A 23,668-nucleotide genomic window follows, 5' to 3' on the forward strand; every position below is an offset into this window, starting at 1 on the left:
CAAAGAAAGGCGCGCGGGGCAGTTGCACAAGAACAACAAAAGCACAATGTAGACAAGTTTATTGTCTTAAAAAATCATAAATAACCTTCGGGTTCACCACACAAAATTATAGTACCAAGAATTTCAGCACACAAAAGAATTCTTCCAAACCTGTAACCAGAAATGTGTAACACGTGTTTTTACGAATGCTGCAAATAAAAGTTCCACCTCCCAAAAAAATTGAGAATTTATTTAAATATAAATGAAGTCGACGATTAACTTTTAGGTGAGCAGTGTAATAATAAAACTGAATAACTGAACAAAATAATATTGCTTTAGGCCTGCGCCAATCTCTAGAGAGACAGTGAAGAAATTTTCTGCTACATGCATGAAGATGGTCCCCAGAAAGACGTGGCTTAACAAAGTGAACTCGCACTTACAAACTTGCCAACAGTATCAATAAACAAACAAAAAAACATTTTGTGGCACAATTCAGTAAGAAGCATTGAACACTGGTTTCTCGTAGGCAGGGTTAATAGCTTTGGTCCGCATAACATCATTAATGCGCAGATGACTTTTCATTCCAGACACACAGAGATACATCAGCAACATGTTGAAAGAGACGAGCTGCATGAATAACGTTGTGTAGCACTCAAACGTACCAAACACATGACTGCATTTCACATAATGCAATTTGAAGGCAGCTCCACAGCACCACTGCTAGGCAAGCAGCAGGCTCAACATTTCATCATTTCACAGGACAATTTAATGCCGAGAATCAGCCCTTGTTGCGGTTAGAGAAGAAACTCCACAGCCTGACTTGTTACCGATCGCCCAGTTCAAAGGCCCCTCTGGCAGAAGGAACCCCCACGATCCCAATCACTCGTAAACAGCTTTCACGAGAAAGTCCCAATAAAAACACCGCGCCACACATTGGCCAGGTGACAAGCACCCGAACCACCAGAGGAATAGCCCAAACTGGACAGTCCTTGCGAACAGGCAGTCCAGCAAACAGTCGACGGAGGCCCTCCAAAACCTGGAATGCGTCAAGTGTCCACAACGGGTTTGCATGGCTTCAGCGACGTTGCGAGATAGGCAGCTTGAGGATAGCAGCACTTCGTCCACGATGTCCTCCTTGATGTCTACAGGCACACAGACACAGCCTCTCGCTGGGTTCTGGCGTGAGGGTTCACTTTGACACGCGCAAACGGCCCGTCCACTCTGTTGGCCCCTTTGCCTTGAGACGTCGCCGCTGTAGCGCCTCCTCACGCTTCTTGGCTATCTCTTCCGGGGTGCAGCGCTGGTTCTTGCTGGGTTGGGCTGCAACAGAAACAGAGAATGGTGATGCTACAGCTGAAAAACGTGCAGCACCAAAATTGTTGCAGCACTTGCCCTAGAGTGCGCAGTAGAAGCTTTAGTAGTAGTAGTAGTAGAAGTAGTAGGAGTAGGAGTAGCAGTAGGAGTAGTAGTAGAAGTAGTAGGAGTTCCTGTATAAAAGGTAACATCCACTATAGGCTACTCACATAACAATACCATTCCAAAGAGTGAAAAACCCTTGATGTACCGGAGCGGTAACAAGTAAACAAGGCACAAATTCGTGAATTTAAGAGTTCTTTGCCTCGCGGCGATACTGTAGGTGTGCAGGCAGCTTTCAGTTCCAATGGAGTCACTTCAAAACTTGCAAACTGTTGGCCACGCATGTGGCAGAAGATTTCGCCGAAACTCGAAAACACGCACTGTCGTTACTTTCAACTGCATGCGTACCATGGATGGATTTATAGATAGAGACATACCCATGCTCAGCAATCACCATGCACCAAAAATGTGACGATACAATCCAGCGCTATTCGGTGCAGTGGTGTCGGAGAAAACTAAAAAACAAAAGCCAAACAAGCTGAGCCGCTTTTTTCTTATGCTATTTGTCAGCTATGCATACTAGCTCAGTCTTGAACGATTACTTCATTGCTTTTCTTAGTGGCTATGCTTAGCCTTTGCCGATTCACAACGCGGGTGTACCAACATGCTCAGGATCGACTGAGCGTTTAAATGGGAAGTTTTTTCGCTCCATATTTTCAGTCAGCACATCATCGCACACAATGGCGTATCGTTGCATGCCGCTATGCAAAACCACCGAATCACATGGAAAAGTTTCCCATCACAGTTCTCCTGTTGCAAAAAACTGCAAGAAACATTAAAAAATGTCCAAACTTCGCATTGCAGCAACAATTGCCTGGTCATGTTTCCAGGGAGCGTCTTGGGTAGACAGCCGCCAACCGCACAAATGAGATTCTGTGGCATCACACAGACGTCGTCGGAAAGTGGCGGGGGAGTAGCCACTTCTTTATGCATGTTCCGTAGTATCTGGATTACTTGTTTGAAGTTTGCAATAACATAGGTATCATTGTTATCAGGACAACGCAGCCTTTTTTCATGAACCAAACATACATTTTGCCTTAACGGCCATTGTGGGTTTAATTCCTGTCTGCGTCACTTCTTTTTCCTTCAGTTAATAGGACTACATATCTGGTGTGTGATTTCGTGCACACCCTTTGCGAACACTAGCCAGGCACACCCTAACACCAACCTCAGCAAGTAATGCTCTCCCGCTCAACACGAAACGCTACTCACATTCCACCTTTTCCAGCCAGGACATGACCTCCGGAGTGGCGAGGTCGAAGTCGTCATCGTCGAAGTCCAGGCCAGTGTCGGCTTTGCCGCCAGACTGCACAGCACCAACCGGCGGCCGCCCCACAGGAGCGGAGCTGGCGTGCATGTGTGGTTTTGACGGGGCGGAACTGCGAGACGACAGGGAGGACGATTTCACCCCCAACGAGGCTTTCGGGGGAACCGCGGCACATCTCTCAAGGACGACTTTCGGCTGGTTCGTTGCCACAGTCGACGGCTTTGAGTGCGAGGGTACACCAAAGGCCGCTGGCTTCCCGTAGGTTGTGGGCCTCGTTGACTGGCCAGGAGGCCGTGCTGTCGAAGTTGAGACCTGTCTCAGCAGAGAGGCAGCACACTTGGCCGGCAGGGACGCCTTGGGCCGGCTTGGATTGGCACTGCCATTGCTGACAACCCCTTGGGGACCAATCTTCTTCCCGGCGGGATCGCCCGCAGCTGTCGTCAGCTTGGGGATGTCCGTTCTGAGGGAGCTCGAGGCAGTGTTGGCTGATGGGACTGCGAAGGTGCCACTGGAAGGTTTGGCTACTGGCTTCACAGCGGGGCTGGCCCTCTCTGCCGGTTTCAAAGTAGCAGTAGCAGCCGTTGAGAACTTGGCTGAATACGCAGAAACGGCTGTGGCTGCGACTTTGGTATCCATTTGCTGCTGCTGCTCGTAGGTGCTGCAGATTTGGTCGAGCAGGTCGTCTTCGTCGTCGTCCTCGAACAGCACCTCAGTCGAGGACTTTCTCGAGCATGCCTCAAGGGGAGGGTTCTGCAATATCGATGCAAATGGCTTTTGTTAACGGTGAACTCAAATGGCTGCCTGGATGTAGTGAGGAGATTCTTAACACACTGAGCTCATTTGTCCAGCAAGCTACGAGGTACAGCTCTTACATTCAATGGGCCATGGCTGCATTACGGATGCGTTCAGCGATTGGGGAAGAAGAACCCCTGCAAGAGCATTATGCCCTGACAAAGATTTGCTTTGCCGTCAACCATCAAGACCAGCTTTCTGAGCCACCATACAATGGGGGTGGAGAGAACGCAACAAGGCAAAGAATAGTGGCAAGGCCTTACTTCACTGAAGTGGCAAAAACTGAAACCATGGCACAAAACTTAATTAAATGCAACTGCCAAGCCTGCAGAATTTGAGATGCTTTGTTTCAATTGCAGTTCAGTGTGAAAAGTACACATATACTGCCTGGAAAAAACAAACTTACAGCTGCGCGATATCATTACCATGCATAGTAGCCAAGGGAGAGAGGGAAAAGATAAGAAAAACTGGTTGATTCCTCTGCCACAGGAATCAGTAAAACACAAAAGTGAAATGTGCTGCGAAACCTGCATCTGAGCATGATCTGTGGGTTGGCAGCTGTGTTGTGGGTGTGCTTGGCGAGTGACGTTCTGCTGGCAGGTCACTTCACCAAAGGTGTACTGGTGTCATTTCCATGACGGATATGACATCAGTGAAATCTTTGTGTATCCGGGAATCAAACACTTGCGTGTTAAAATATAAAACCCGAAAACGAACAACTTTAAGTATAACATACTCTTTAGTACTAAAGGTTTTTGCTTCCCCGCAAGAAGACCCTGTGTGCAGGGGTGCACCCTCTACAGGCCGCTTGTTTCATTGTACTGGCGCCATTTCCGTTACGGATATGACGTCAGTGAAATCTCATGAATCCCGGAATAAAACACTTTCATGTTAAAAAAAAGAAGAAAAACACGAAAACAAACAAAAGCGCATGCAAGCCAGGAAGCACGGTATGTTCTAAACAACAGAAAAGATTTGTGAAGCCACAGAAAAAGCTTTACAAAACAAGACAGGGGGTACAGAAACGCTCTCAAAAGTTCTGCAAAATATTTTGACCAACCCCTCAGCCCGTTACACCCTAATTAGGGTGTAATTAGGGTGCTGCACCAGTGCACCACAATCCAAATGTTGAACACTCTGGCAGCCATAGCTGGTAACAGCCAGCCCTCACAGCCACAACCTGCTTTCAAACACAGCGCTGCTCATAAAGATTTCTGCCCGTGCCATCTCACCGGTGCGTTGTCAGCAGCCTTGTCGGGCTTGACCGGGGGTGGACGCAGGGGCGAGGGTGTCCGGTTCAGCGACAGCAGGGAGAGCCGCGGTGACTTGCGGGTGGCACTGGCCCCCTTGGGCGTGGAGGAGTTGGCCGGACGCCGCAGGGGCGACACAAAAAGTGGTGTCTTGCGCGGAATGGGAGAGCCCACGTTGGGAGTCACGGCCCCACCACCACCGCCCGACGGTTTCGCTTGCGCCGGCTGCCGCGTTGGCGTCTTGGAGTACTTCCTGACCGTGGGAGAAGGGGCGGAAAAAGCCATCTGGTGAGCAGTGACCCTGAAACGGTCACGTCGCCGAGGCAAGGAAAAACTTCTTTGCGAAAAAGAAGTTCCACTGCGGTAGCACAACGTAGCAAGAATGTTTCATCTATCTCGGATGAACGGAAACGTACGAAAGAAGTGGGCAACCACGAAATGACCGCCTCGCATGCCATGAATAGTGATAATGCAGAATAGAACGGTACTTCAATAAAACGTCTTATTGGGCTAGTTGGCACATACTTAATGGGAGGCCTAGTGCACAGAAGACGAGGACGGTGGCAGACGAGACAGGTGACAGACAAGACAGTTGAGACAGTGACAGGCGGTGACAGACAAGACAGGCAGATGAGACGGCATCTGTCTCGTCTTCCACTGTCCTCGTCTTCTTTGCGCTAAGCCTCCCCCCAAAAAATAATGCCGAATGTTTGGCGGGCCAAATTTTTCACGGTAATTTCTTCGGCGGCGAAGAATCAATGTTTCGAGTTAAACAGACTTTCACTAACAGAGTTTCAACGCAAGTCATGCTTCAAGAACTATGTAGTTTACTGTAGCTGGAACACGGGCCAACATGCTATTGTACTTAATACTGTAATTATCGAATACAACACAGAGCAAAACTCTTGAAACCCATAGTACATGAAAAATGCAAGGTGGAGAGGCTTATACAGCTTAACTCTTTCGGGACCGCTCCATAGGCCATCGATCACATATGATCGATGGTTTCGCGAGCCTGCAGAATACAAATTTTCGCTCAATGGAACACCTAGCGACATCTAGGAGATAGTTTGAAAACTGGAGTTTTCTCTTTTGTGAAGTTTCTTTTTTTATCGCCAGGCGGCAACGCGTCAGATATTTTATTCTGACGGGCAGTGGTTTCGAATGTAAACAAACATGGCGTCATACTCGTGCGAGCGCGATAAGAAATCTGCCTCATCTCGGCTCGCATATCTTCGCCTTCTACTGTGGATTTTAACGATGAGAGTGGCAGTGAAGAGTCGAAATGCGGCTTTAGAGATCGGGTTTCAGCTCGAGTGAAGATTCGGGTGTCGATCAGCCTGGAACATCAAATCGCGCTCAAAGGTGGGTGTTGGTTTCGGTTTCAATTGGCTCTGGAGTAGGTATGTGCGCTCGAACTATGTTCTGGCTGGTTTATATTTATTCGCTAGGGTGTTAACTACCTATGGCGGTGATCTCCTGCCACCAGCGCAGAAACGGATCAAGTTTTTGCCGAGACAAGAGCCCGGCATGTACCTGGGCGACGACGTAGCCATGGCCCTAGTGCCAAAGAGATCACACACAAAACAAAAAACCAGTTACACCTAGCCGCATCAAACTTTTTCAATGAAGAAACAAAGCATTGTGCTAGATTTTGTATATCCTGAAATAATTTTATTCTTTTTTAATAATTTTATACTACGCTTTTTTCTATCTTTTTCCGTAGAGAGAGAGAGAGAATAGTCTTTAATGATGCTGGTGAGGTTAGCCTGGCCAAGGCGCCTAGCTTGCTACACCAGATGTATGAAAAAATGAAATCAATGAACAGATGGTGATAATGACTGTGATGAAGATGACGCGCTCATTCAGAGAGTCCTGTTTAAAGAGCCTGATCAAGTCCTGTGCTTCGCAGGAAAGACAATAGAGCTTTTGTCGCTCGAGATGCTCGTTTAGCGTTCGGCCAAGGGCCTAGCACGTCACTGAGAGTTAGGCCTCTAGACAGCGGAAGACCCAAGGACACTAAAAGGGACGTTCTGGCGGCTCTATACCGCGTACACTCACATAGCACGTGGTTCAGGTCCTCGCGCACGTCACAAAGAGTGCACAAGGGGGAAGCAGCCTGTTTCATCTTGAATCGAAAGTAATTGGTGTAAGCGACATTTAGCCGCACACGGTGAAGAACCGCTTCGTCATGCTTGGAAAGTCCTTCAGGCATTCTAAAGGTCCCGTGCGGGTCTATGGAGTGAAGCGGCGCGTAATTATGCGGCACAACAGCCCACATGGATCGCTGAAATCTCCAGGCAGCCTTGGACGCAAGGGCAGAAGCATCTTTTCTGGAGAACGGTATCGGTATCACTGGCCCGTGCAGATCATGCGCTATCGATGCCGCAGTGTCTGCCTTGACGTTTCCAGTTATACCGCAGTGGGCAGGAATCCACTGAAGCTCTACATGATGGTGTGCATTTAGAGCTTGTAAGTGCAATGCATGGATGTCTAAAACAAGCTGTTCTTTCGGGTACGATTTTAAGCACTGAAGGGCCGCCCGAGAGTCCGTGAAGATTGCCCACTGACGTGCTGGTTGCTTGATGATGTAGGCGAAAGCAGCCCGCAGAGCGGCAAGTTCGGCGACCATGGATGTCGTCCTGTGGCTAAGCGTTGCGCTGAAGGCGGTACAGGAGGAAGGGAACCAGATTCCTATAGCCGATGAGCTAGCTGTCACAGACCCATCCGTGTATAGATGGGTGTGGGCCCTGTATTTTTGGAACAGCAGTTCCAAGGCGAAGAACTTTAAGGCAGGGGTGGCGATATCGTGTTTGCGGGTAATGCCGGGCACTCCAGTTGTAATTTGCAGACGCGGGTACATCCAAGGCGGTTGTAGCGACGGAGAAGGGTGCTGGAAATGCAGAGGCAGAAGGTCTCGCACTTCAGTGGCTGAGCTGAGTGCTAATGGGTGACCTTGCTGCCGTGCTGCAAATCTCAATTGAGCCCGAAGTACCTCCTGCGTGCCAAGAGCAAGTGGTGCCAGTCGTCGACACTCCACCATAGTTCCCACCGTGGATGTGGTCTTCGGAACTCCAATGCACACCCTCAGGACCTGCGCTTGCATACTTTGCAGGGCTCTGGCATTTCCTTTTGAGAGGGGGAGAAGAACAGGAAGGCTGTAGCGTAACAATCCTACGCACATGACGTCATACAGCCGAAGAAGAGACTGGACGTTGCATCCGCCGGCGTTGCTAGATAACATGCGGAAAATGTTGACGAAAAACGCAAGCTTGTCTTTTATTTAGCGGACGTGTTTTGACCAAGTCAGAGACCTGTCAAATGTCACACCCAAAAACTTATGGTGCGGAACATAGGGGATAGTGCAGCCTGCAACGCTGAGTCCATAATTTGATACATCACGCTTTGTGAAAGCGATGGCAGCGCACTTGCCAGCTGATATATCTAGGCCTCGGGTTCCTAGAAACGCCGCAATGGAATTGATTGCCCGTTGCAGTCTCGCACGCAGTACCCGCCTGTTGCGTCCGGCACTCCATATGCAGATGTCATCCGCGTACAAGGATATTTCCACTGACTGCGGCAAGCACTTCTCTATGCCCATCATAGTGATGTTGAAGAGCGTTGGACTGAGGACACCACCTTGGGGAACACCACGGGTCACTCTGTATAGCGGTGTGTCACCGCTGTCTGCTGACATGTAGATGCATCTATCGGTTAAATAGTCCGAGATCCATGCATACATGCGACCCCCAAGGCCCGAAGACCTCATGGCCGAGCGTATAGCTTCATGGTACACGCAGTCATACGTTGATTTGATATCAAGAAACACAGCGATTGTAATGTTGCGCTGTGTTTTGGCTTGTTTAATGCTGTTAGCAAGGGCTAAGGCATTATCAATGCTACTCCGTCCCTTGCGGAAGCCAGACATCTGTGGCGGGTATGCGTTGCGAGTGGTCAGGTCCCAGTCCAGGCGATGGAGCACCATTTTTTCCATAAGCTTGCCGACGCAGCTCAGGAGGGCAATAGGACGGTAGGACTCGATGGAAGTCGGTATTTTGCCTGGCTTCAGTACAGCCACAATACGCCCGTGCTTCCATTTTTGCTCTAGGCGGCCAGCTTCCCAAGAACGATTGAAGATGCCTAAAAGGCACTTCTTTCCATTTTCGCCCAAATGGGAAAGGGCTGTGTAGGTGACATTGTCCGGACCAGGTGATGTAGCTTTCTTGACTGAGGTCAGCGCAGCGACGAGTTCTGCCATGGAGAACGGTTCATCCATGGGTGATGTTATGGCTAGGGCAAGCGCACTTGTGGGCGGCGTGTGTCTTATGTTTGATGTCGGCGAAGAGGTAATTTTTCTACAGAAGGCGTTTGCAGCGTCCAGGTCACTGATGTTCATGCTTAGCGAAACAGAGTTGAAGGGGTGAAGTTGTGTCGGTGGTGCCCGGAGACTTCGAACCAGGTGCCATATTCCCGAGAGTGGCTTCCTGGGGTCCAACTTGGAGCAAAAAGACGTCCACTCGAGCTTGGCCAACTTGTTCATGTGCCTCTGAATGGCCTTCTGTGCTCTTCTAGCATCTCGGATATCTTCCGGTGATTGCGTCCGGCGCGCTCTTCTTTCGGCTCTCCGACGCACTGCACGAAGTCTTTCACACTCTGCATCGGCGGTAGTATACCTTTCCTGTACCCTCAAATACTTAGTGCAGGCAGACCTGGCCGATAAAAGTGTTTCTACTAAGTCGTCATAAGATGACGAACAGTCCACTTTCTCCTCTACTGTGGTTTGGAAAGACGTCCAGTCAGAGCAACGCCGTGTCCGTTGAGAACGACTACCCTGTAAGCCATCAACAGTGACGTAAACCGGGACGTGATCGCTGCCGTGTGTTTCAATGTCAGATATCCAACTCGTTCTAGCTAGTAGCTGCGATGACACAATGGTGACGTCAAGGGCGCTTGACACGGTTCCACGGAAAAACGTTGGTTCTCCAGTGTTGAGTACAAACATGTCGTACCGTTGAGCACAGTCCAAAAGCCGCCGCCCTTTAGCTGTCACTTTTCTTCCTCCCCATGACGGGTGGTGGGCGTTAAAATCCCCCGTCAGAATGTGGGGTGCTGGGGTAGCATTAATAATGCCTTCAAGTCGATGTAGGTCCAGTGCGACACGAGGGGGTATATAGGCAGCAATAATAGTGAAGGACAAGCCGCCGCCTCGCACTGTAGCTGCCACATATTCGTTTGACGCATCGGGTGGAATGCTATGTTCTATAATGGCCAGGTCATTACGCAAAGCTAGGAGGACCCTTGTTAACGCCACTCCAGTTGACGATCGTAAGACCGTGTAGCCCGAGAGACGAATATCTTTGGATAATCGCGACTCCGAGATGGCGATCACCGGGAAGTGATGCTTTTGCACGAAACGGCGGAAATCAGACAGACGCTGCTGGAGTCCACAAGCATTCCACTGAAATATTGTTGCCTTGTTTCGAATTTCCTGCAGTTTTAACGGTGAGGGAGCGCGAGTTACAGTAGCTACCGCCATTCAGCAAGGAAGGGCGAGACAAAATCCAGGAGTGTGACAAGAGCCGTAGCCAATGGAGACGCAAGGGAAGCAAGGAAGCTGCGTACAGCGTCCACGAGTGGCGAAATCATTGTCCAAATCCCACCAAAACTCCGGTCAACTTTTCGACCACTATCTTCTCTTGGCGGAGCTCGACGGGCCGACTTCGACGTCCGCACAGCTGGAATTGGCAGTGACGCTGTCGCCGGTGCCGATGCAGGCTCCGCTGTAGATGCGGAGGTATGGGCAGGTAGGACACTTTTTAGTGCAGACGCACGAGTAACCACTGGCGCCCTCTCCGGTTGCGTTTTCGCGGCAGGAGCCTGCTGCTCACACTGAACGACCGGTAGCGGAGGGAAGTCTTCCTCAACATTGGCAAACGTTGAACTCCCTGCAGCGGACTGGTCTTGTCTCAGTAGGACGCCCTTTCTCCCAGTGTTGCGTTGCTCTGATAGAGCAGACTTCGCTGACTTATAATCGACGTGGTTCGCCGACATACTTTAAATATCGCTTTCTGATGTCGTCGTACAGAGCACTTAGCAAAGGTCGATTCGTGCTTTTTTCCGCAGTTGGGGCAATGAAGTGTTTCAGCGGCGCACTTTGTACGGTCATGACTGCCTCCGCATCGTGAGCATCGTAGTGATAGCTTGCAGACTTCCGCCACGTGCCCGAAGCGCTGGCAGTTCTTGCAATGTCTGGGTGTCTCCACATATTCGTACACGCGGTAGCGCGTGTATCCAATGATGACGTGCTCGGGAACCGTTTCAGTTGCAAACACAATCTGAACACTCTCAGAGGTTTTTCCAAGTCTCCGGGCGCATTTTACTGGGGCCCTGAGGCGCAGTGCACTGAGGATGTCAGAATAGCTGACGTCCGTGGCAACACCTCTGATGACACCCACCCCGCAGTTGATGGGGCGTGGCTCATATGCCTGGACACGAATTCCAGCAATGGAGGATATTTTCAAAAGGCGCTCCGTGGCATCAGCATTGCGTGTATCAATGGCCAGCAGATTAAGTCTATGATTTGGTCGTACTTGCAGTACACCAGCGGGCAGTGGCGTAAATCATGGGGGGGTCAGGGGGGTCCTGACCCCCCTTGTGTTCGGGCTGGGGGGGACACCCCTTGCAAGTGTCCCCCCTCTTGAGATTCATCTTTCATTTACCTTTGAAAGCTAAAACAACTGTTGTTTTTTGAAGTACTGCACGAGCTGAAATAACCATCCCGTTCCCGCTAAATAAAAAGAAGGTTCGTTTTCCACAATCGGCGACGTGCACAAGGTGCAAGCGGAATCACTGAAAGCAGGTAAAACCTGTTTCCGCTGTGGTTCGCCGAAATAAATTAAAATTATTTCCGGCAATTTGTTTTGAAATTGCTTGCGGTTACCGGGCTCGTTAGCGTGCTCGTTTTTCTTATTTTAATTCAAATCACGATAGTAATTTGTCTATAAATGAAAATAAAGCACAAAACAAAATGGCCGCCTTGGCAAGATGTGTGTCCCCCCTTGTGATTTTTCTGGATTTACGCCACTGCCAGCGGGAGCCAAAGATTCTAGTCCCTCCTTGATGACAAGCGGGTTGAATCGAGTGATGATTTTAGATGTATCATTAGGCTTGATCACTACTACGACCCCATGCCTCAGCGGGCTCGGGACGGTACTGATGTCTAGCGGCCGGTAGGAGCGCTTGGAGTCACGGCGGCGCTTCGGGGGAAGCACATGCTGAGGGAGTTCTGATTTCTCAGTAGAGGCCATGGCTTCATTAGCGTAAACAATAGTATCGGAAACAGAGTTAGACGATTCTGACATGCCATCCATGTCGTCTGGTAGCGGTAAGTCTGAAGGTTCCACAGGACTCACTTGTCCTGGTGGGAGCGACGTCCCAGAAGTGTCTTGGTCGTTGCCGCACGGGCTTAATGCAGCTGGCAGTGGTCCCGAAGGAGCGATAAGCTGAGGGACTTGTTTTTTTACGAAGTTCTTACTTTCAGATTTTTTCATGGTTCTATCGTCAGTGTTGAAGTAAAACTTGGTATTGTATGTAAAAGAACATATAATTAGCTGCATTTTGGTATATGCTAAGGCAGGATGGTGCCTTTGCTTTATGTAAAAAAAATTTGTACCGAGACCTCCCTTTTTCATCACTTTTTCCGGTGGTCCCGAAAGAGTTAAAGGGACCCGAAATTCATGGGTAAACACCAGCTAATCATTGTGCCAGGTTAAAGTCACGAATGTGTCGGTCCTGCTTCAAGTATCGTTTTTGACCAATTTACGCACCTTTTAACGAGAAAAGTTACCTTCCCGACACTGCTTAGCCACCCGTCACGAAGGCACACATTATACCGTAATCACCTTGCTTTGCATAAGCAATCGCTGCATAATTACTCGTACTGCCGAAGTAATAAGGCCCCTCGTTCATCTAAGCCCCTTGGAGGCAGTGAGTTGGACCGGTGAGTTAAACCGATTGCGGTGACACACGACGCCGCAAACTCCTAGTGAATGTTTGGTGGTGCTTATGCCTACCGTAGCCAGCTAGATGGGGTTTCAAAGCTCTGTAGCAACACCCTTTATGCCCAGATTGGCATTCAGAAGGTATAGTAGACCCCCCCATCTGGTACACTTGCCACTGAGAGGGTAATCATGCCCAGAACCCAGCACCAAGCACATACCTGGCCGGAGAGGGCATGTCGATGTCCTGCGTGGCAGCCGCCAAGATGCTGTCGTCATCCATGATCCACTTGTCGTAGTCGTCGTCGTCGGATATCAAGACGCCCGCTGCTGCTGCTGGTGGCACCACATTGGCGGTGGTGGTGGTGGCAACGTCTCGCTGAGGCGCGACCTCCGCTTCCACTTTGAGAGCAACTTCTCTGTCAAAAGTCAAAAGCACGTACAGTTAAGTGTAGCCAACGCTGTATGTAGTCAGTTAACTAAAGCACCCCTGGGAGAAGGCCCACGAGATCATGATAAACTCTCCCCGAAATGAGAAACTTCTTTCCCTTCTTCAGCAACACGTCAAGCTCAGGCAGCACATGTTGCGAGCTCAAAGTATTCTACCTGACACAGAGTACGAGGAGAATGCTGGCACCAGGGGGAAAAGTGATGGGGGCTTCGCTACGGCTGAAGAATTTTAGAGCTCTGCAATCAGTCTAGGATATGTAAGGGTTGAAGATAGACTCCAGATGTTTCATCTGTGAAAGTTTAAAGGGGCCCTGCAACACTTTTTTCAACTCCTTTGGAAATGCTTGCAGAAGAACCTAGTGAACCAACACACCCAGTACTTAGATCAGGGATTACAGTACTTAGATTAGCATAATGGAAACAGAATGGTTCCCAGTCCCACACACACACAGACACACACAAAATGCTACCAAAACAAAAGCATTACTGTACACTCGTTCAATGGAATTGGTAAGATCGGACACAGACACAAGCACACTCCTCATTGAGCTGCTCCTTACGGGAGCAAAGAACCCACGACACAGCATCGCGAATCTGTTCCCCGTTATCCTGGATGGCAACAAATTGATGTAGCTTACGAAGAAAGCAGTGATATCAAACTACCCATCACACGTCACGTTAGTGAGCAGTGGGTAATGATAAAGAAAATGTGTGTGGGAATGAGCTTTTTTGTGTCCACAGTCAGGGAACGTTTTATATCCCAGGGTGAAAAGTAATTTGCACAGCACAGAATGGCCTACACGGTGCAAACGCTTCCGTCCAGTGCCCTAATGCAATACCCTCTGAAACAGAGCAGACCGAACAGCAAGCTCAGCAAAATATCGCACAAGAAAGAGGCAGTGGACACTTACCCTAAGCCATCACTGGTTGTCGTCCCTGGAAAATGAACAGAAAAACTAAATAAACTAATAAACTCTACCAACTTTTATTGGGATCCTGAAATGTCATTAGCTGCTGAGCACGAGGACGCGGGTTCGATTCCCGGCCGCGGAGGTCACTTTTCTGATGGAGGCTAAAAGCAAAAATGCCCGTGTACAAGATTTTGGCGCACGATAAAGATCCCCAGGTGGTCAGAATTAATCCGGAGCCGTCCACTACGGCGCGCCTCATCGCCTGCGTTGCATCGGCGCATTAAACCCTGCAATCAATCGATCAATCAGAGTCGAACTGAACATTTCTGGAATATTTTCCGAATATGAATGCTCACTGTTTTTTGTAAAAATCAAAGTTTTCACCCCCTGGAAGGGTGCATAAACTTGTGGGGACCCTTGTTTCCTTACGCCTCGCTTGCACATGTTTTCGCGAGCTGGGAGCCGCCATCTTGGGTAGCCGGCGCGTCACGTAGGTCGTGTCCTCTTCACGACCCCGCGCGACGCGCCGAACCGGCTTGCCGCGAACGTGTGCGGAGAGCGAGGGGGAAGGAGGACCGGTCGTCGCCTTCTCCCTCGCCGCCCTCTCCTCGAGCGCCGGGGGAGACCTCCTCTCCCCCCGAGCCGACCTGCGGGACGCGCGAATGGTCCGCGGGGACTCTGCCGAGAGATTCTGCCCTGATCGGTCGCCTCGGGATGCCTCCCCTGCTCCCGCGGCCGTGATGACGGATATCGAGGTCTGAGCCCAGCGGCTTGAGCGAGCGACAGGAGCCACTGTCTCCCCGCGAGCGATAGTCGTGTTGTCTGGTGTATGCACTGTATCTGCCAGGCAATAAAGCCTCACTTTGGATTGCCGGAGCCTGTCTACCGCATGTGAGTACCCGAACCCGTGCGTGAGTCTTCGGATTCCGCAGGGCTAGTGTACGGCGCGTAGCGTTCTCTAGCAAAGCTAGCCGGGGTCCTCTGCTATCAAAGAACATAAAGCAAAGAAATAACACAAAGCAAATTGCGCGATATGCAATATCCCAGCATCGTGGCACGCATGAACCAACATGTTTTGGCCTGTTATCATGGTCAAACTTACAATTACAGTGTCACAATGCAGACGTGTGAGTGGCCCATCGGTTCAATACTTGTCGCGCGTTTATTAACGCCTACCCGTTTTTCTCTTTTCTCTTAATTAGGTATTCGTTTTTCATTTCGTGTTGTTAGCGTCATTTAGTGTGGGACACCTATTCATTCCGGTCATTTTTTAAAAACTAATTTCTGCACATCGTAGCAACATCGTGCTCAACCCTGTACACACTGCCGCACACCAACTACGAATGAACATTGATACAGTTGAACATTGCAATAACGAAACAGCCGGGGAAGGCCAAGAAATTCGCCTTTGAGAGAATTTAGTTTATGTCAGAATGAAACAAAGTACTGGGAAATTGCCCGCAACACGAATATTTATTTTTGAAAGGGTTACATTACTTTACGAGCCTTACCCTGCAGCTCTAATATTCCGAATTTTAAAAGTCCCATTCGAATTTAATCAAATAATTCAAATCGAATATTTGAAGTTTTCAATATTTGAACACACCTAGCTTTGACAGTTCTATTGAGCAATTTTTGAACATTTGTACTAGCTTGTAAGGTTCAAAAACGCGACGACGCAACGCAGGCGATGAGGTGCGTCATAGTGGAGGGATCCGGATTAATTTCGACCACCTGGGGACCTTTAACATGTGCCGAAATCTCGAACACACACAGGGCATTTGTTTTTCGCCTCAATCAGAAACGCAACCGCCACGGCCGGTAATTGAACCCGCATCCTCAGGCTCCGTAGCACAGCGCCTTAGGCACTGAGCCACCGCAGCGTGTATTTGTACAAGCTTATTTCGTATAAATATACATGTTTACAAATGTTATTAAATTTATTTTGTTCATCATTTCATGTCAGGCATTACTTTTGCAGTTTTTTTCAGATACTGATTTTCGGTACTAACTAGGTTTGTTTATTTATCTGACGTATAGTCGTCATTGCCTTTTTTACGTAACGGTGCCTGAAATATTTTCATCTGAGGTCCCCCAAAACTTCAGTAACTCTGAAATTTGCTGCTACATTGTGCATCAATAATGAACTTCAAAAACTTCAAACTTGAAAGCTCAAAACTTGAAACACAGGTTTGTTTTATTCGAAAGATTCCGTGTTCTATAGTGCCCCTAGCGCTTGTCTGGAAGCAAATGATGCCTTATGCGCTGCAAAATTAATCTAAAATTTTGATTCTCGCGCCAAAATGTGTATTTGAACTATGTTTGCAGTGACATCATAAGAACAGATCTTTCTGCTAAACTTGGTGTGGAGTGGAGGTTTGCGTGCTGTTAGCCAAACTAGACGGCACCACCATACCGCAGCAAGCCGTTTCCTGCCTTTGGTTTGTTTGTGACCGTATTTAACCTGGCTTGTTTTTTTGATGCAGAAAATAATCGTTTCATTAAACATGGTGCCTGCTCGACAAATACGGTCACGTAGGACATCGTCGCTTGCATCAGTCGGCCAGTGTCGTCTGAGACAACCCCAAAGCCCCTCAGTCCTGTGCAGCTAAACCAAGCATAGTGCGCGCAGTACCAACAGCAGTATACATCGGTACTTCTATGTTTACGTGTGCTTTCGTAACTTCCACTGTTTGTCCCACCATTCTTACTGATATACAAAGAATGTGATCTAAATTTAAGCGCAAACAGCTCGTTCGGCAAGCTTATAAGTTCTGCCTAATTTGCGTTTGCTTTTTCCGGCCTCCGCCAATCGCAACGCTGGCTGGTATGACATCATAGATTCTGTTGCGGGAAATGAACTAGCGGGTCGCATGGCCATTCCCATTTTTCATACTTATATAGCTTATATGAGCGAAGTTCACGTTAAAAGTGGTATCAGTATGATTCTGACGAGCCAATCTTTTGAATGAAGCAAACTTGCATTTTATCTTCATGGCCCCTTGAAAGGAGCCATGAAGAGAAAACAAAAGTTTGTTTTATTCGAAAGATTAGGTGTTTCATAGTACCCCAAGCGCTTTCCCGGAAGCAAATGATGCTTTATTCACTGAGAAATAAGGCAATTTAAGCCAAAATTTTAAATCTCCCGCTAAAATTGCAGATTTCGTCACGTGAACAATGGCGTCATACAGGCCGGTCCATGAAACAGATACTTAGTATGTCGACTCCATATAGCACCCACACGCGGGAGTCGACCGAGACGGCGGCCATTTTAAAAATACTAGTAAAACCTAGTGCACCCGCAGCCCTAGTCATGGAATCGCCTGATCCGGAGAACAAAACTCTTGCCGAGGAGCTCGGGCTTGCATTTAACAACCTTACATCACTTGCATGCTCAATGCTTGTAAGTGCACGAGCGGCAAGAGTTGTGGGATACACGGTGGACGGGAAAGCGACCATTCCGCGATAGCCACAACAGACGAACGCCCTGCCGTCGGCACCGCTGCCTCGTCAGCCCCGTCGCGACGGACGAATATAGACTGGTACATATGTACCGTATTTTTATTACGGTTAATAACAGTTCAATTTCAGTAGCAGTATCGCTTATGCCAGTAAACCGGTGTCGTGTATGGAAAGCCGTTCGCGCGAGCTCTCTGCTTCGACCAGAAAGATACGAGCGTCAATGCGCGGTGTTTACGGCATTTTTTTCCCCAAGGTCAGAGCGCCTCGAACCCTAAAATTCGTCCGCGCGGCGGCGAGATGTCGAGCTCGGCCACGCGGTAGTTTCGTACGCATTGGCACACACGCTTGCGTGTTCGTTCGGAACTTCAACCGTTTACACCACCGTTCTTTGTCATAAAAAGAATGTGCAGTATGTTTCACGGGCATTTAGCTCGCTATGCAAACTGTAAGCCCTGCCTAACATGCGTTTGTTTTTGCCGGCCTCCGCCAATCGCAGAGCATTCCCAAGTGACATCATAGGTTCTGTTGCGGAAAATGAGCTGGTGGGTCGCATGGTCATTTCCTTTTTTCCTAATTATGTAGCTTATTTGAGCGAAGTTTGCGTTATAAGTGGTGTCGTTATGGTTCTAACGAGGCAATCTTTCGAATGAACCAAACTTGTGTTTTCTCTTCATGGCTCCTTTAAGGAGTACCATTAGATCACCTAAAATGACACAATTTGAAGTCAAGACCTCACTCATCAGTGCCACCTAAAAGTTTTTAAACCAAACTCAACAGTTATTTAAGGTGTTTCACAAAACATGGAAGTGTGCCCAACAGTGACCCACTTGCTGTGGGAGTGCCCTGGCTACCAGGACCTTTGTGCCCACTACCTGCCACTGCACATCAGCACCCTGCACGAATGGACCACCCCCAACAACAACAGCCGCGACACACTGCTCTCCCTCTGGGCGTTCGCTCACGAGGCAGGCATTGATCGCCGCATGTGACTGCAAATGTACATCATATACACGCATGTGTGTATGCCCTTCTTTCATTTCTTTCTGTCCTCTCTCCTACAACCCTTGCCCACCCTATTAGACCAAGGAGCCATCCTATAATAAATAGACATTTCAGTCATTCAACATAGAGAAACAAGAATATTTAAGTCAATAAATAAGGATGAATTTAACAAATAAAATTTGTGAAGCCATTCAATAAGCAACAGCCACCAGGGGCACTGCTTACAACCGGAGCTCCTCAATTTTCGTAGCAAAAGAAACCGACCCCCCCCCCCCCCCCCAACCAGCCACTAGCCCCGAATTACACATCCCTCTCTTCTAGTACACCAGACTTGCGGCGTGCACGCGTGTGTTTCAGCTGCCATAATTTGTACCTGCAGTCCTTTTAGGCAGGCTACACAGGAATGGGGGTTTCAACAGGTCAAAAGTATGACTTCAGTTGGCCTTTAACAAAACCCCCTTCTGTGCACCCCCCCCCCCTTCCCCCTCAAGATAGAGCCAATGCAAATGGGAGAAAGTGCGAAATGTGTCATCACTGACCTGCAGGCTGCTCTGAGGGGGTCTGAGGGAGAGGAAGAGGAGGAGTGGCCTCGGTAGCGGGCGAGGACGGGAGTGGCTGGGAGCCGTCCTGCTTGGACTGCTGCACGATGTTCCACAGCTCCTGCATCTGCTCCACCACGGCCCGTGCGCTGGTCGCAGAAGAAGCGGCCACTTTCTTCTTCCCCTTCCCCGTCTTCTTCCTGTGTGGACCCAAGCAACCAACCAACCGCCCGTACAGTTGCAGCCAGCACAACCCTGTGCTGCGATGTCCCCAGGCCTTTTCAAAGGCAGTGGGCCTTTTTAAACCAATGTGAGAGAGTGATCTGAACTGTTCTTGCCCCAACACGCAACTGTTGCTAGTGGGAAGGGCCAGCCGCACCAATGGAGACCAGGATTCAAGACCCCAACCACGTACCTTCTCGCTTCAACTCTTATTAAAAATTTCTCTCTCTCTCTCTCGGATATGAGTTCGTTAGAAGTAGCCGCCATACGACGGATTTCCTCTTGTTGAGTGACGGGTGAGCGGGGGGAAATGGGCCCATGCCAGACGATAGTGATTTTTTATGTCCCTGTAGGACACGAGCCGATCCCTACCTGACCACCGGAGCGAATGGGCGAATGGGGTGTTAGGGTCGATGTCAGCTCGGTCGGTGAATCCTCGAGCAACATCGTGCGCGCACTTGTTCCTGGCCAGGCCGGAGTGGGCAGGTGCCCATATCAGAAAGATTTTGCCGGTCCGCGCATCGCGACGGAAGCCAGATGTTCCTTTCCTTCGTGCGAATCGAGCCGGAAGCTATGGAATTTCCCTGCCTATCGACTACCACGAACGCCATGGCGTCGCGGCCTTCGTAATCGGCTGCGTCCACGTATGCCACGTTCTCTGATTTTTCGTACTGTTTGCGGAGGGCTTTGGCCCACGCGTGTCTTCGCTCCAGATTGTGCACGGGACCCATGTTTTTTGGAATGGGTGGTATGGATATGCCTTCTCTTATGGCTGGTTGTAGTGGGACCTTGGTTGGGGCAGTGCTCGGGTAAGTGATGCCAATAGAGTCGAGGATGTGGCGTCCAGTCGTGCTGTACGTAAGTTGTTCTCGTTGTGCTGAGCGTTGAGCTTCGATGAGTTCGCTTAGCGTATTGTGTAGCCCAAGTGCCTCGAAGCGTTTAGTCGATGCGGTAAGCGGTATCCCGATAGCTTGCTTGTAAGCTCGCCTAATGAGAGCGTCAATTTTGTGTTCTTCGTCCTTTTTAATGTCTAAGAACGGAGAGACATACATTATCCTGCTTAGAACAAAAGTTTCAACTAATCTTACTAGATTGAGTTCCTTCATGCCGTGATGGCGGTTTGCAATACTCATATCAAAACCTGGTTATATATAGCTACTGCTATCCAGGGCAGCATTCGGACAAATGCCATAAATGTAAAGAAAGGGCACATCTAGCCCATATGCTATGGGCCTGCCCGCAGGCGGCTATACCCGCGCGCAGAATCACTCGGGCGGAGCAATGGGAGACCGTGTTGCTCAGCCACGACCCAGCGGATCAAGTCTGGGCCGTCCAGCTGGCCGAAGACACTGCCAGAGCCAAAGGGCTCTTGGCCGACGCCTAGGATCACCAGCCTCTCCAAAATAAGGTTATTTCTCTCTCTCTCTCTGTCTCTCGGATGTAACCCTTGATGTGTTACTCTCTCGCTGAATAGAAAAATTCTGTTCATAAATGGCCCAGCTAGGGCCTTCGTGTGTTTAGGGCCACCCACGCTGCCCCTTGAAATTTGTCTTCCAAGCAACACACCTTTGTAAAGTAGAGAAGCCAACGTTAAAGGGGCGCAAGGTATAGCGGAGCAGCTCACACATTAATCCCCAATTCGTACTTGGGGCATCTCTGAAAATATTGTTTTGATATTTTGAGCATTCTCCAATGCACTAGGTGCTCGCCAACCTGTTAAGAGAAAGGTTAACAGGGGAGGAGGAAGGGGGCAGTGGAGGGTACAATGCGAAGAAAGCTCCCACCATCTTTATGCTTCCACCCTCTTTCCCCTTAGAAGCACCGCAAAACCGTGCAAAAGTGACAGGGGAGAAACCCTGCTCTTGTGCATCTTCACATCTCTTTAAGTGACCCCATGGAATGAGTAGCCTTGCCGAACACGAAAAGAGAATGAGATACGGACTCACTTCTGCTACCCCTTTTTCTGGTGGTGAGTAAATCCATAAAAAAGAAACAGACCTTGAGCAACCCATCCTGAACAATAAGTTATGAAATGAAATTTAAGCATAAAAAATGCACAAGACTTAACTCGCAGTGTCAGAAAGACCACGACTGCCTTTGAAGGTCCTGAGACAGCTTAACTATCAAGCACTTGTCATCCAAGCAGAACTGCGAATGCCAGTACCGCGGTAAGGATTGGTTTTCTCAATGTAACAAAGGGGGGAGGGGGGGAGCAGAAGAAAATGTACAAGGAGCACTCTTCGAAGAATTTTCAGTATAAACAAACAACCATAGAAACAGTTTACAAATACTACAACTACGTGTTATCCCAGAACAAAGCAACAACAGCACTCTGCACAACCGTTTTATTTTAACTCAGTGTGCTTGTATTTAAAACTTTGCGGATGTGCTGAGAAATTGACACTGCAATTAAGAATTTCAGGGTAAAATTTCCACTTTGGGAAGGTTTGGACCTGGAAACAACCGCGTAAAATGGGGCAAGGACTAAGAACAAGACAAGACAAACGTGGCTCTGCTTCAACTCAATCAAACTGAATACAATTTAAATTTGATTACAATTTTATATCTCCTACACAATTGGTCACTGTCCCTAGTATTATGGCATCTCAGCAAGCTTTGCGGCCGTCCAAAACCATCAAAGCCACTTGTGCCTAGACATCTCTCCTTTGCTGCTGGTATCATGGCTTCTGTAACGACGCGACACTACAAAAATAACAACCGGTAACTGCAGTCACCCATTTTCTTGCATTGGTGTATTAAAAGTTTAGGTGGGCCCAAGCCAACTTATTCTAGCCAAATATAAACCCGACGTCGTAGTTTGTTGTCTGAGGTGCGGAGTCCATGTCTAACCCACAACTGAGGTGAACCGCACGATTGCATTCTGCCATGCTACAGCCCAATTTTCAGTTCCTGCTGGAAAGTGTCAGCGTCGACAGCACACATACCCATTTGGGTAAGTGTGGTGATAGACCATAAAATAGACCACAAGAACTTCAGTATGCTTCAGGTTTGTTTAGGGAACCATTAATGGGAAATCTGTGCTTAAAACCACAGACATCCCATTAAATGCAGGGGAATTTGGCACTACAATGCCGAATTCCCCTGCAAAATATCATCTCCTGTGAAACAAAATTGCGGTGAGATATGCAATGCAAAATATATGGAATAAAGCGAAATTGCCTCCATAGCTTTCTAAAAACGTTTAGTTTCATCTTGGCTAATTGCGTACCTATTGAAAATGTAAAAAGGCACGACGCTACAAATAATCAACAAAGATTACGATTGTAAGCTAACTTGATGTTTAAACAAAAACATTTTGCAGAGCGTTAATAAGAGCGATGTAAACATTTCTTACGAGACTGAAAGCTCGCAGGTAAGGAGTAAGAGAACACGCAGATGGTTTCAACGTACCGCGGAGTAGCTGCTCGCCCAAGCGTCGACGTCTTCGTAAAACTCGCAGTGATGATATTAAGAGTCGACGTCGCCGGCTTGACCTCTTGGGGCTGGAATTACAGACGCGCAGAAAGGAATTATCCAGTCACCGCCAATGCCTGTTTTCGCGGTATCCACACATTAACAACCACCCCCAACGACGCCTAATTATTCACGAGTCATCTAGCTTGCCTACCTTTGTCCGGAAAAGCTTGACCAAGCTTTCCACGTCCGATCCACCTCGCGCGTTGCCTGCGCATTGAAATACGTACGAACAGCGTTGTAGTTTCCAACGTAACGAAATTCGAAGACAGCGTACGCAAACGTGTTGGCATAAGTACCTGAAAGCATCCTGTTACGCGGTGAAGTGCAGTCCCAAACGACATCGTTGTGAACGACGTCTTGTGAGCACAGAAACTGGTCGACGATCAAATTGTCGAGGTCTACCGGCGGGCTGCTGTACGCTCGATCGGGGTGATTTTGCGGGCTGCCTTCTTTGGAACCTACACACATGCGCAGAAAAAATAAACGCGATTATTCAGTGACTTCAATAGTTACGGCTTTCCTTCAGCGTTGTGTCATCTTCTTGCCGTACCATTCGACGTCGGACGACGGAGTTTATTCGGGGTCAACTTCGACTTTCCGATTCGTCGCTTGGGTGTTGCAAGCTCGCCGGACGTTGCCGGTGGAGGTGAGCTTTTTGGCTTTTTCATCTTAAAGCACTCAGTGATCTGCTTGTCCGATGACATGGCCCAGACTTGAAAACACAACGTAAATTACAGCACCCATAAGAAGTGAAGAACCACCATAGAGGTGAATCGGCGTCGCTACGAAAAATTCCGCCATATGTAAGGCATGATGATGATGATAAAACTCAAAGAATTGAATGTCTTAATGAAATTTTATTTCAACTATCACTTCTCTCAAAATAGTAGATCGCAATAAATAA

General features: G+C 48.7%; 1 protein-coding gene across 1 annotated transcript; it reads right to left on the bottom strand.

Annotated features, from left to right (window-relative positions):
- Positions 1 to 96: 96 nt before the first annotated feature.
- LOC144150153 (uncharacterized) lies at positions 97 to 23,559 on the bottom strand. The gene is made up of 10 exons (XM_077681992.1): positions 23,315 to 23,559; positions 23,061 to 23,222; positions 22,916 to 22,971; positions 22,699 to 22,790; positions 19,066 to 19,265; positions 14,063 to 14,087; positions 12,923 to 13,120; positions 4,687 to 4,957; positions 2,608 to 3,412; positions 97 to 1,299 (listed from the first exon to the last, which is right to left on the bottom strand). Exons 1-10 carry the CDS (start codon positions 23,466 to 23,468, stop codon positions 1,169 to 1,171), a joined length of 2,094 nt encoding a protein of 697 aa, XP_077538118.1. The 5' UTR covers positions 23,469 to 23,559; the 3' UTR covers positions 97 to 1,168.
- Between the last annotated feature and the right edge of the window lie 109 nt (positions 23,560 to 23,668).

The sequence above is a fragment of the Haemaphysalis longicornis genome, unplaced genomic scaffold (genome assembly GCF_048455015.1).
Source record: "Haemaphysalis longicornis isolate Haplotype H1 unplaced genomic scaffold, Haemaphysalis longicornis Haplotype H1 scaffold_8, whole genome shotgun sequence".
NCBI classification, from domain to species: Eukaryota; Metazoa; Arthropoda; class Arachnida; order Ixodida; family Ixodidae; genus Haemaphysalis; species Haemaphysalis longicornis.

What these genes read in the sequence shown, in the direction of transcription:
- LOC144150153 (XM_077681992.1), bottom strand. Translation starts at nt 23,468, where the DNA reads ATGTCATCGGACAAGCAGATCACTGAGTGCTTTAAGATGAAAAAGCCA. An exon ending in AGGCTGCTGACAACGCACCG is followed by an intron (nt 3,413 to 4,686) that starts GTGAGATGGCAC and finishes TCGATATTGCAG; the next exon opens with AACCCTCCCCTTGAGGCATG. An exon ending in CTGGCTGGAAAAGGTGGAAT is followed by an intron (nt 1,300 to 2,607) that starts GTGAGTAGCGTT and finishes TTTCTGTTGCAG; the next exon opens with CCCAACCCAGCAAGAACCAG.